Source organism: Melanotaenia boesemani, chromosome 14 (assembly GCF_017639745.1).
Source record: "Melanotaenia boesemani isolate fMelBoe1 chromosome 14, fMelBoe1.pri, whole genome shotgun sequence".
Lineage (NCBI taxonomy): Eukaryota > Metazoa > Chordata > Actinopteri > Atheriniformes > Melanotaeniidae > Melanotaenia > Melanotaenia boesemani.
In genome coordinates, this window is record NC_055695.1 from 4,261,259 (window position 1) to 4,275,100 (window position 13,842).

At 42.1% G+C, this 13,842-nt stretch overlaps 1 protein-coding gene across 2 annotated transcripts in view; it reads right to left on the bottom strand.

The window, feature by feature from the left end:
• LOC121653329 (1-phosphatidylinositol 4,5-bisphosphate phosphodiesterase gamma-1-like) overlaps positions 1-13,842 on the bottom strand; it is a 42,787-nt gene that overhangs the window by 7,164 nt on the left and 21,781 nt on the right. For both annotated transcript variants that reach the window (XR_006012782.1, XM_042006719.1), the window contains exons 5-19: positions 10,889-10,973; positions 10,697-10,777; positions 9,705-9,739; positions 9,257-9,329; positions 9,079-9,174; positions 8,878-8,996; positions 7,918-8,003; positions 7,638-7,758; positions 7,330-7,498; positions 5,293-5,412; positions 5,108-5,215; positions 4,693-4,877; positions 3,109-3,309; positions 2,788-2,907; positions 2,483-2,666 (exon numbers count right to left, since the gene is read on the bottom strand). Coding sequence is in view for 1 of the 2 variants with exons in the window: in XM_042006719.1 (XP_041862653.1) it covers positions 2,483-2,666; positions 2,788-2,907; positions 3,109-3,309; positions 4,693-4,877; positions 5,108-5,215; positions 5,293-5,412; positions 7,330-7,498; positions 7,638-7,758; positions 7,918-8,003; positions 8,878-8,996; positions 9,079-9,174; positions 9,257-9,329; positions 9,705-9,739; positions 10,697-10,777; positions 10,889-10,973 (1,783 nt within the window). In the remaining variant the exon portion in view is untranslated. The remainder of the gene's footprint in view (positions 1-2,482; positions 2,667-2,787; positions 2,908-3,108; positions 3,310-4,692; positions 4,878-5,107; positions 5,216-5,292; positions 5,413-7,329; positions 7,499-7,637; positions 7,759-7,917; positions 8,004-8,877; positions 8,997-9,078; positions 9,175-9,256; positions 9,330-9,704; positions 9,740-10,696; positions 10,778-10,888; positions 10,974-13,842) is intronic.

The following is a 13,842-nucleotide window of genomic DNA, read 5'->3' on the forward strand; positions in this document are numbered from 1 at the left end:
TAGATTATTATCTGTCAAACCAAATAATTAAAATAGTGCAGCTATGACAGTATGAGCCTTCTAAATGAAAAAAGTCTGTTTGCATTTCTGCTTTTCTAAAAATTAATGCACGTGACAAAAAAATCCACAGTCATGTCATCGAAAGGGTTAAAAAGTCAGTTTTATTACATGCTGGAAAACAATGTGAGAATAACTAAATATGATGATGATGATGACTATCTAAAATAATGGTGATGAGCATGTAACATCAGTCAGGTTTCCATTAGGAGCACACAATCTATGGAAAACTAATCTCAATATCGTAAAAAACATTTTAACCTGAAATAAAACAAACCTGCATCGATGAACTCTGCATTAATTTATGTTCTGCAACTATCCAGTATGCAGAGATGCAGAAGTGGAATGCATCCTTTGCTAATACGCCTGAATCACTGATAACGCTGATATTTGTTGTACACACACGGTCCACTTTAAACAGGTCCAGCTGTTTAACTTCCTGTTAACACCAATATCTAACCAGCCAATCACATGACAGCAACTTAGCACATCTAGTCATGCAGACACGGTCAAGACGACTTGCTGAAGTTCAAAATGAGCATCAAAATGAGAAATACACACGATTTAAGTGACTGAACGTGGCATGGTTGTTGGTCTGAGTATTTACTGGGATTTTCACACCAGAGAATGAAGAAGAGAAATTATCCAGCAAGCAGCAGTTGTCTGGACCAGAATGTCTGGTTGATGTCAGAGGTCAGAGGACGTTTCGCAACGGCTTCATTTAATTTTTTCCTCCACCATATATATTCGATAAAAGAGGTGACTGCTAGAAGCAAGTGTGACTAGATGTCAATAATGCTGGAGTCAGAGGTCTTAAATACAATCTAAAATGCTGCAGCTCTTGATTTTATCTTGTTATACACTCACTTGACACTTTTTCAGCTCCACCTGTAGTATCGCTCAGTTAAAATCTAATCATTCAATCACGTGGCAGCAACTCAGCACATCTAGTCATGAGTATTCACTGGGGTTTTCACCCGCAACCACCTCCAGGGTTTATACAGAATGGTCTGAAGAAGAGAAAATATCCAGCAAGCAGCAGTTGTCGGGACCAGAATGTCTTGTAGATGTCAGAGGTCAGAGGAGAATGGGCAGACTGGTTGGAGACGATAGAAAGGCAACAGGAAGTCAAATCAGCACTGGTTCCAACCAAGGTCTGCAGAACAGCATCTCTGAACACACAACACGTCCAACCTTGAAGCAGATGAGCTACAGCAGCAGAAGACACACCGGGTGCCTCCTGCCAGCTAAGAACAGGAAACTGAGGCTACTATTCACACACACTCACCAACACTGGACAATAGAAGATGGAGAAACGTTGCTGGTCTGATGAGTCTCCATTTCAGCTCCACATTCAGACGCTAGGCTCAGAATCTGCTGGAAACATCATGAAAACATGGATCCATCCTGCCTTGGATCAACGCTACAGGCTGCTGCTGGTGTAATAGTGGGGGGATGTTTTCTTGGCCCACTTTGAGCCCCTTAGTACCAATGTGGTCTGGTTTAACCACCACAGCCTACCTGAGTATTGTTGCTGACCATGTCCATCCTTTTATGACCACAGTGGAGCATCTTCTGATGCTACTTCCAGCAGGATAATGCACCATGTCACAAAGCTCAGATCATCAGAACATGACGATGAGTACACTGGACTCCAACGGCCTCCACAGCCACCAGATCTCAGTCCAGTAGAGCAGCTTTGGGATGTGGTGGAACGGGAGATTCTCATCATGGACGCAGCCAACAAACCTGCAGCAACTGTGTGATGCTGTCATGTATGACACCAAGAATTAAGACAGGCCTGAACAAAAAAAGGAGGTCCAACCTGGTACTAGCAAGGTAGACATGATGAAGTGGCTGGTGAGTGTATGTTATCTTTTAATTCTTTTTCTTTAAGGAATCAATCATATTTAGGTTTTTAAATATGAATTGAGGAATGTAAAATTACATCCATTCTATTCTATTCTACAGTCATTTAGCAGACGCTTTTATCCAAAGTGAATTACATCTGAGATTAAGAGCAACACAAGCAAGAATTCAAACAAGATGGGACGTCATAATTAAGTGGTAGTCCGACTGCTGTGAGTCCAGTTGGACCCAGGTGCTGTCATGTAGTGCTGGAGGCAGTGCTTTTTTTTTTTTTTTTTTTTTTTTTTTGAGATATTTTGTAAGTCATTTTGTTTAAATACAAGATCACAAATTCATCAAACACTATCATCTTGGGCATAAGTGCACACAGCTTATTGAGTACGTGGTTGAGCCAAAGAGCTGGACAAATCTTTCTAACTCATTCTGAGTAGAAGTCATCTACTGCAGAGGGTTCATGAAAAGCTCACTGGCTGTCTGGAACGAGGATGAAACACCTGAAGCATCAGGTGTGTGTGTGAGAATCTGACAGCTGTGTATAAAACATGATTTGACTCACTGTGGTGCCCATCCGGTCCAGAGTGTCTTCGTTGATGGGGTAGCGGAGCCTCATCTTGCGGTACAAAGGATGTTTCTCGTAGTAGCTCACCAGATCTACGAGGCTCTCAAACTCTGCCGAGCTCCCCAACATGAAGAGGCGACCCTCCTGCTGGATGCGGCAATGTTTGATCTTACCCTCCGCTCTGCACGCCGGCAGGCCACACCATTTACAGAGAAAAGAAGACAGACGCAATGTTCTTCTTAACTGTTTTAGTTGGAAACTGAAGAGCATAGGAAACAGATGAGTTCAGGTTGAGGTTTTACCTGAAGGAGATGGCGTAGGAGTTGTGTTCGCTGCGTTTTCGTACCAAGAAAGCTCCGTCTCTGGGCACACGCATCAACATGTGTTCAGCCTGAACACGCGACAGACTGGAGTGATACCACCTGAACAGCAGCAAACTTTTCAGTTTCATTTCTAACCCGCCGCTTTTTCGTTCTTCAGCATGATTAGAGGTTTTATGAGAGTTCTCTTTCAGTTTTATAAGCTCTTTCAGGTACTTTTTACAGTGAAGTAACAAGTAACTTTAAGTGAAGCTTTACTCTGAATACTTGACCCTTCTGTGAAGGTTTCCAGATATCACTCACTCTTTGCTCTCGTGGGCGTTGGGCTTCGGCACTGGGCTGCCCAGCCTCATCTCGAACTCGTTGCAGCGCAGCGGCGTGTCTCTGTAGTGGCAGATGAGGTGGTAAAGGCTGTCGAACACCAGGTTGTCTGTCAGGTAGAAGAGGGGGGAACCACACTCCTGACGGGAGTGGATCCTGCAGTGTTGGACTCGACCAGACCGCCTGCAGGAGGAGCAGGAGACATTAGAACTCTTGGAGGGAAAGCCAGCAACAGTTTGATCAAATCTGTGCTGCAGGAAGCTTGCACCTTTAGCCCTTAATACAATATAGTGTTTAGAATCATGAAGAAAAAGACACATCCATTCTCATTTTTTCAGGTTTTATATATCAGGACATAAAATAAAAAAATATATATATACTTACTGGGTCTTATTATTTGGTAAATATTACATCAGATGAAAAATCACACAAGAAATAATAACTATTTCTTACTTATTTAGCAAGAATAAGCGAAAATGTAGAAACAGGGAAGAGTAAGTCCACCCTTACTGCTTCTATAGGAATTGAGAGGGTCAGTAATAGCTTGGTGCTGCTGATCAAATGCATCTTATTAATTGATCATGATCACTGTGAGCTGCTCTATAAAAGCAGAAAGCCATTTCCAAACCATCTGGAGTCCAGGATTCTATAGAGAGAAATATCACTGACAAGTGGAAAACACTGAGGACAGCTGCAAATCTTCTCAGTAGTGGATGTTCCAGTAAGTTCAGCTTAACATCAGACCGAGCAGTCCTCAGAGAAACTGGAACAAAACCCAAGAGCTTCATCTCAGACTCTCCAGGTCTCACTTAACATGTTAAATGTTAAAGTTCATGACAGTCCACTTAGATAAACCAGTATGGCTTGTTTAGAAGGGTTGCAGGAGAATGCCTCTTCACTCTAAAAAGAAGATGGCAGCACAGGTTAGGTTTGCAAAGCTGCATCTGAGCAAACCACAAGACTTCTGGAACAATGTCCTGTAGACAGACCAGACCAAAGTGGAGATTTTTGGTCTTGATGCACAAAAAACAAACACAGCATATCAGCACAAACACCAGGGGATCTGGGCTTGTTCTGCAGCCACAGGACCTGAACACTTTGCAGCTACTAAATGGACCATGAACTCCTCTGGATACCAAAGTATTCGAGATGCAGATGTGAGTCCATCTGTCTGACAGCTAAAGCTTGGCTGAAACTGTCTCAAACAACATGACAATGATCCCAAACACAGCAGCAGATCTACAACAGAATGACTAAAAAAAAAGAAAAGAATCAAGATGTTGACATGATCCAGTCAAAGTCCAGACCTCAACCTGACTGAGATGCTGTGGTAGGACCTTCAGACAGCTGCAGAAACCAGTGCACCAAACCTCAATGAACTGAAGCAACACTGGAAAGAAGACTGGAGCAAAATTCCTTTACAAGGAGAAAAATATTACTTCAAATTATTATATATTATAAGATCCAGCCATGTTACAGTTCTGATTGACATGAAGGGGAAATTTTTCATGTCCATCTTTTTATTATTTATACTAATTTTGTAGTGTTGTAACAGAAAACACTGACCAGAAGGAGAGGGTGTAGTCTCCAACAAACGTCTCACTCTCTCGCACCAGGAAGGTCCCGTCTTTGCCGCCACCCTCGCAGTACTCCTGCAGGAGTTTCTCAGCCACCTGCCGACCGTCGCGACCTGCGCCCAGCTTCCCGTGGAACCAGCGCTCTGCACAGTGCTGCTCGTTGTTGTTGCATTCCTGACAAGGACAAAGCGCTTGGATGAAGACTTTTAAAGCGGGGCCTGGTCCCTGCTCTCACATCCAATCCAGCTTTATTTAAAAAGCACTTTAAGTGCTGTACAGAAGACCAAAAGCACAAAGAATAAAATCAATCAAAACAATAAAATCAAATAAATAGGACAAGTTAAAATATAAAAGCAGAAGCAAAAAAAAAAAAAAAGCCAGTCCCAGCATCAGCATCTCCCTACCTCCTTTCCTTCATCATCTTCCTCTTCATCAGCTGTCTGGTAGCTTGATGTCTCCTCTGAGTAGTAAATCTTATTACTGGTCAGGACAAAATAGTGTGGTGTCCATGTCTGCAAGTTACAGCAGAAAAACAAGATCAGATGAAGCACACTGAATGTTTCACACACACACACACTCACACACTCACATGGTCGATGGGGTCCTCCAGATAAAGGAAGCCGTTCTTCAGGGAGTTGCTGATGTCGTTTTCAGAGTAGCTGGCTGACGTCACCTCTTCATACAGAGTTCCTTCCACCAGCTTTTTGTGCTGTGACACAACAACAAAACAAGAGACACTGAGACACCAGTCACACATTTACAGATAAAAGGCTCATTCATGTTTCCACTCTTTGTCCCTGCTGTGGGCGTCCTGGAAGACAAGGAAGCATAAAACTACATAAATCTGCACAAAACTTTCCAATCTCATTTCACACTAATTATATTTCCAGTCTGACAGAAGCAGATTTTTTGTTAGATGCATTCAGATTTTAGTTGTCAATAAAATATACAGCTTTGGGAAATTAGATCCAGTTTCTCCACAGAGCCGCTGCTTTATTTTAATGTCTACAAAAAAAACCATTCTGAAATCGGCTAAAATGCTGCAAACTGACATGTTACAGAGCTTGTTTTTTAAATAAAGTTAGAAAAAAAGCCCAAACAGTTTAAATCAAAACTATAAAGAGAGGAATGACTACAACAAAACACAAAATCCTTCACATGATTTCCTGCTAGATGACTCAGAATATAGCAGAGATACAGGTGGATGGGTCATTAAGAATAAAAAATAGCTCAGATTTCCGTCTGTTTAAGCGTTTTAAGGTTTGCTGTGACCTGGATGGTGGAACATATGTATGTTTTTATATGACAGCGCAGACTGAGGAAGTATCTGGGAGTACTGGATAACAACATTTGGAACATGCAGATGGAACAGAAGGCTGCAACTTGATGAACAAAACTCATGTCAATTGTAGATGTTTGAGTTGGAGGATTTCGCCAGGCGACGCAGCAGCAAACTCAGACGGAAAGAAAGATTGGATACACTCACTGACCACTTTCCAGTCCAGCTTGCTAGTACCGGTTTGGACCCCTTTTTCCTTCAGAACTGCTTTAATTCTTGGTGTGATAGATGGAACCAGGTGTTGGAAACCTTCCTCTGAGGTTTTGCTCCATATTGACATGACAGCATCACACAGTTTCTGCAGGTTTGTCGGCTGCATCCATGATGAGAATCTCCCGTTCCACCACATCCCAATGTTTCCATCAAATTCTGAGCCTAGCATCTGAATGTGGAGCTGAAATGGAGACTCATCAGATCAGCAACGTTTCTCTATCTTCTATTGTCCAGTGTTGGTGAGTGTGTGTGAATTGTAGCCTCAGTTTCCTGTTCTTAGCTGGCAGGAGGCACCCGGTGTGTCTTCTGCTGCTGTAGCCCATCTGCTTCAAGGCTGGACGTGTTGTGTGTTCAGAGATGCTGTTCTGCATGCCTTGGTTGGAACTAGTGCTTGTCTGACCTCCTGTTGTCTTTCTATCATCTCCAACCAGTCTGCCCATTCTCCTCTGACCTCTGACATCTACAAAACATTCTGGTCCAGACAACTGCTGCCCACTGGATATTTTCTCTTCTTTAGACCATTCTCTGGAAACCCTGGAGATGGTTGTGTGTGAAAATCCCAGTAAATACTCAGACCAACAACCATGCCACGTTTTAAGTCACTTAAATCTCCTTTCTGTGTGAGCTTCAGCAAGTCGTCTTCATCCTGTCTACATGACCAGATGTGCTGAGTTGCTGTCATGTGATTGGCTGACTAGATTTTGTTAACTGAGCGATACTACAGGTGGAGTTGGAAAAGTGTCAAGTGAGTGTGTAACAAGATCAAATCAAGAGCTGCAGCATTTTAGATTGTATTTAAGACCTCTGATTCCAGCATGTTTGACATCTAGTCACACTTGCTCCTAGTAGTCACCTCTTTTATTGCAACTGTTGTATGCACAGCAATAATTTCTGAGGATGTGCACAGCTGACGCTCCCAACAAACACAGGATAGATCGGTTAGATGCATACATGTCAGATATTAAACCTGCCTCTGTGTGCAATCCTAACACTGACAGATGTAACTACTGAGCATGAATTAGTGCAATGTTCTTTTAACTCCAGCATAACAGCGGCATGCATTTGTGAACGCACCTTGATGAGGATCTTCCTCCGGAGCTGGTAGGGTGAAGGAAGCTCGTCTGCATTGTTGTCGACTGGCTTGGTGAGCAGCAGATCTCCAAACACCTTCTTAAAGTGTGTGGCCATGTTCCTCTGTTGGACCACACTGCAGTGGTCCTCGATGGACAATATGACAGGATACCTGCACATGTACAGCAGGAAGGTGGACTGATAAATGTTGGAAAGGCCCTTGAATCAGTGGATTTGTGGAGATTTTGTAGAACTTTATCAGATGAAGGTGTAAATCTAAGGTGAAAAGAATCCACTTATCATGAACTCACTCTGATGTTACGAAGGCATGCTCCTTGATGGTGTGCAGGACGTCCAGGAATTTGATCTTTGAGGTTAAAGTGTGGCCGTGGTAGATGATTGGCAGGTCATCAGGTCCATCCCAGCAGTCCACTGACGTACAGAATTAAACATGTAGTTAAGAATCAGAGAGGATTAAACCAAAAGGAGAAGATCAAGAAGATCTAGACATTAGCTTTAGTAAAGATGAATTCACAGTGAGAATAAATAAATAAATAATCCCCAAAATCACAGTGAGTTTGTATTTCTTACGTTCAATACAGCGGCAGCCCATCCTCAGGCAGCGAGCGTAGGCTTCTAGAGATGATTCACTGGAAAACTGGTCACCTGTCAGGTAGCTGGAGGAATAAACCCATAAAAAATGAGTTATGTAAAGGAATAGTGTTTCTTGGAAATTTAAAAGATTACTTTATATCTGTAGAAGATCAAAATAATTATTTAAAACAAACTGTAAACAAAGAAAGTATGACCCATGTCTTCAGGGTTCTTATTGCTCACATTTGACCTTGACTGGCAGTGTTAACTCAGCCATAGTCCCACCAGAAATCATCTAAATCTGCGTTTTTTTGGGGCCTTTGGCCACATCTGGCCAACAGATCACTTGCCAGCACACCAACTGAGGCACAGGTGCCAAAAGAAGCTCAGACTGGGCTCAGATGTGTGTGTATTCTGTTTTATACTGTACAGCATCAGTTCTGATGCCAGTGGTGTGGTGGTTAGTACTGCAGCCTCACAGCAAGAAGGTCGCTGGTTCGAGCCTTGGCTTAAAGAAGGTTTCAACAGTGGCCTTTCTGTGTGGAGTTTGCATGTTCTCCTCGTGTATGTGTGGGTTCTCTCCGGGTACTACAGCTTCCTTCCACCATCCAAAGACATGCATGTTAGATTAACACTGTAAATTCTCCCTAAGAGTGAGTATGAGGTTTGTCTCTATGTGTTGGTGCTGCAGTGGACTGGCGACCTGTCCAGGGTGTATCTGCCTCTTGCCTGCTAATTCCTGGGATTGGCTCCAGCTTCCCTACGACCCTGAATTGGACTACGTGATATAGAAAATGCATTAATTTCGATAACGCTGATTTACAGTGTTGTGAAATTAATTAACGTGTAATAATCATGATAATCATAAAGTCATGATTATTTCTTTAACAATAATTGTACCAAGAAAATCTGTAATTGTGACATCTCTAATCCAGCCTGAAGGACTCTAAGACCTACGTATTGTGTGATGAGGAGATCCAGTATTGAGACAGCGGCCTTTTCATGTCATCGGGAACGACAGGAGAAAGTCGGGGGTCACACACTGAGTTCTCTTTTGAGAATAGGAAGGTCAGAAACTGGAAAAGCAGACACAAAAGATCAGATTGTGATGTTGGGAAACTCTTCAAACTCAGTTTTTGTGCATGTCAGCAGTGTCACCTCATCCAGTTGTAGCATGGGCTCAGGCTGCGCCCCTCCCCTCATGTAGCCCATGAGAAAATCTCTGACACGGCTCAGATCCGACGCCCAGGACTCCTGAGACCAGCCAGAAAAAATGAGCACAAAGCAGTTCCAGAGTGCATTTTCTGTTTTGTGCTGACGAGAGCTGAATTTATACCTTCTGGTCCATCTGTAAAAACTTCTGGAAGTCATAGAGGGAGATCTGACAAAGCTCCGGCCGGTCAACATTTCTGAAATAAAACAAATTTCAAGATGTTAATTCACAGAGGAGTGAATGTGGAGCAAAACGAAGGAGACGTGATTCATTAAGCTGAAATTATGACTTTACCAAATCTAAATGTGCCATTTTTTTAGCTTAATGTCCCATAACATTAAGAAAATGTCTAACATCCATCGAGCCAACAAGGAAACATTTAAGTATCATTAAAATGGTTTAAAAAAAAAAAGAAAAGAAAAACACATGGAAACAGTTTCTGAAAGCCAAAACCTTCTCTATAAAGTGTTTTACAGAGAGGCTGGACAGGTAGACGGGCGGGGGGGTGGGAAGAGGGAGGACTGGACACTAAGGAAGATAAGGAGATGGAGGTGAAGGTGGAGGGACTCACCGAAGGGGAAAGGAGAGCTCCAGCTGCTCAATAATCTGAGGAAATAAAGGGGAGGAACCAGGTGATGGACAGGTGGGAGGGAGCCAGGTGAAGCATAAACAGTACAGGACAAAGTGCGTGTGATGCTGTGCAGGTGCAGCGGTGGAAACTATCACATCAGTAATGGTGCATTCATTCAAACGAAGGACTGAAGAGCAATTCTGGCAGACAGAAACTTTACTTTTCCTCACTTTCAAAGGAAATTAAAACAATAATCAGATGATGGAAAATGTTGGTACGAATCTCAAATAATTCCAGAGGCATCCTCACTGCAGTCTGTTGTCAAGTAAAACGTTTTTATGAATGTTTGCAAGTTCTATCCTTTTTATAATAGAAAATATTGAGCAGTTTTCAGCCCTTTTTTCTTCTGTTAAGATAAGAATGTCTTGCAGGCTGCAGATCTTTTAACACTTCTTGCCCCTTAAGGACCAAATTTGTTCTTTTTTGATTTTGTGTTTTTGATTCACGATATTTGCTTCATATTAAAAGCTAGTTGTATGAAACTTGACCAGAATTTTCCTTTTATTATAATGCTTAAAATTCCATGATCCCCCTTTATTGAATTTTGTACACAATAGGAGATGCACATAATGCCAACAGCACATTGATGTCCATTATAAACACATATTTTAATCATCATATATTAAAATGTATTTTCTGTGTTTTTCTCATAAATAAATCAGGATTTCTTTTAACAAAATAAAAAAGTAAACCTTTTAATTTGATTTTTATATCTATGGTTCAGTCTGAGGTTCTAAAAGTTAGAAAAAATTAATTATGACTTTTATGCGAGACAACATTTTGGTAACTAAGGCTAAAAAAGTGTACGTTTTTTAAAAAGTACCTCAAGGGTTAAAAGAAACGACTCCACATTGACAAAGCTATAAAGCGCAGTGTTGTAAATCACACTATGCTATCTAAACAATGCAAAATACACTAACAGAAGCACTCACATTCCTCTGAGCATCAAACATCAGTGTTCTGTAAAGCTGTGCAAAGTTTGGGTACGATAGTTTACTCCTGGCCTCCACCTCCTGTGGAGAGATTCAGAGTGAAGCGTTGTGGTGGTTATATTGGAACTTGTAGGATTAGAAATGTCACAAAGTAAAAGGATCTGTAGGAAGAAAAATGTAAAAGAATCTGACCTGTAGCTTGTCTTTAAGAAAGCGCATGTTGGGGACTCGGTAGTTGACCTGAGGCAGCAGAGCTTTAACATCCTTCACTGTGATGCTGAAGAGAAAGAACAAATATGACAGAAGTCACACATAACTTTAACACTTATCATGAACATAGAGGTAAGGACATACTGACAACCTATCTGTTTCTTATTGCTAACAGACCCTGTGTGCATAACCAAACTTCATTCAGGTTTAGTTATTTATTTACCACTTTCCAAGCATTTGCACTCAAGCACTCAGGGCCCCATTTAGAAGAATACAAACATGGAAATAAAACGGAAATTAAACTAAACTAAACTAAACTAAACTAAAGGACAGTTTCAAGACAGTCCTGCAAAGGGATTCGCAAACAAGCAATTAAAAAAAAAAAAAAAAAAAGTATACAAAACCATGTGTACCTTAAAGCAGCACTGCATACGTTTCACACCTTAAAATCCTGCAATTCTGACTTGTTTTCATGGCACACTGACATTCATAATGTACATTCCCTGAGATGTCATTGCTCTGCAGCATCCCGAGGCTGAGAAACCAAACTTCACAACTTCCTGTTTCCAGTCCGGAGCATCACATTACAGCTGAGTTTTGTTTTACAGCACCGAGTCACATCAGCAACTGGATATCAACACACTGTCAGTCTTGAGCTAGCATCATAGCGGATTATGCAAAAAAGATAAGATAAATGAGCATCGAATTGACTTTTACTGACTGGACAGGGCTCAGAGAGGAGAGAAAATGCAAGACGGTTGCTGAATTATCCATCGTTAGGGGCGCCAAAGTGACGAAATCTGCCAAAGTTCATTAGTGAAGTTTTAACAGTACGTTAAAACAATAATTAATCCTCCAGCCGTCTTTTTCCATTCATTCCAGGTGGGGTTGTGTGGGCAGCTGCCTAACCAGGGAAGCCCAGACTTCCCTTTCCCCGTCCACTTCTTCCAGCTTATCCGGGAGGATCCCAGACAAGTCCCTCCAGCGTGTCCTGGGTCTTATCCGGCACTTTCCCCCAGTGGGACGTGCCCAGGACACTTCACCAGAGAGGCGTCCTGGAGGCATCCGAAACAGATGCTCCATCCTCCTAATCTGGCTCCTCTTGATGTGGAGGAACATAAACTCAACTAAAATGATTATTGCACAAAAAAATGATCAAAACCCAATCAAACAGTGAGATATGTGGCCAGAGGTAGACACATTTTGCAGCATTACCTTCTGCTTTAGCTAAAAACAACAAAAAAAGTGCCCCATTCACATTTTTAGGATATTAGGCTTTGTAGGCCATACAGGGTTGTTTTCAGCTGCAACACAAGTGACCACCAGGAAAAACCAGCAGCACGTCTGAGACAGGATTCACTCAGTTGAGCTCAAGCCTGACATTTGGATAAGTAGCAACAACCAGAAGTCATTACACACTGTTGGTCAGGTGATTTGACTGGTAAGTACTGCTGCTACCACTTCAGACAGTTAAACTATTTTCACCACAAGCTGTACTGTCACAGTCAAGCAATGGACCAGAAATGTCATGATCCCTGCGTTTTGGTTTGGTAGCCTTGTCACGTTATGCTTTTTCTTGTCTTAGTTTGTAGTTCTTTCCCTTGTACTCCGTTTCGTTTTCTGCTTCCTCTCATTAGTGCACCTGGTTTAACTTGCTCATTCACTTCACCTGTTGATCGTTAGTCCATCTGTGTATATGTACCCTCTGATTTCCTTTTCACCTTGCTAGTTCATTTTAGTCTTTGTCATGTATCCATTGTGTTTCCTGTGTTCTGTTGTGCTTCTTTATTAAAATCTTCAACTTCTGCATCAGTCTGCCTTCCACCACACCTCAACCCTGACAAGAAAAGAGACCTTGGATGCCTTTATCCGGCCTTAGAAAGCACTCTGTATTCTTCCATTAATCCAGGCCCCCACAACTTAGAATCCTGTTAGTGCAAACAACAATACTGCTTATAACTTTCCTTAAAAGTTTAGTTGATTTTAATGTCAACATCTGCTCTAAATCTAAGTATTTAGACATACGAGAACTCCTCTGACTAGATAGACAAAACAGATTTGATAAATGGAGGATATTTGCAGATGGGTTGCTGTAGTTTCTCTTGTCTGCCTCTTCACTTTTTTTCATGGATAAACAGCACATGGACAATCACTTGTTGATTAGCATAACACATGGACTTAATAGCAGAACAGGAAGGAAGCAAGAAAAGCAGGTGGAGAAAAAGAATCCAGCTCGAAGCTCTGAGGTGGGGGTCAGTGACTGCCATCGCTCCCAGGTTTGAGTTGTGCTGCCTCCCACCTCTCTGTCTGGCTGCTGTTACTATTTTTCACAAGAGACAGGAAGTTGCCCGCTTCCTGTTCACCGCATCACTTCCTTCTCCTTATCAGGCTGTGGCAGGCTGTTTGTCCTGGAGAGGTTTCCACCCAAACAGAAGCCTGGACCTTAATAATACAAGCATGGGGATGTGACAGAATGCACATGTAGGGTGAAGTGGAAGATGTTCTCTGACAACATCTGGATGTGGTTTTACCTGCATATCCAGCCTGCCGCAACACGTTGACCAACAAACATCCATTACAGGCTGCATTGACAACTCCGATTGGGTTTAAAGACACTATATGTAGTGAATTTGCAGCTGCTTTCATTGAAAACAACCCACAGGTGAGGGACAAGATTCGAGCTTTGGAAGAAACTCTGATTTAAGCTTTGACTGCTTACTCCAATCAAAATGAAACACTACGAACGGAACAGGTTCAGAAGTTAAAAATGAGAAATGTTGAGAGAGGGAGGAAGTGTTTTCTGAAGAGATGAGTTTTTAGGAGATTCTCAAAATATAGAGAGGGACGGGCCAGCTCTGACAGTATTGTGGCTTGTTCCACCATCATGGAAGCACAACTAAAGACAGTCTGGACTGACACAGGGATTCCAGTATCAG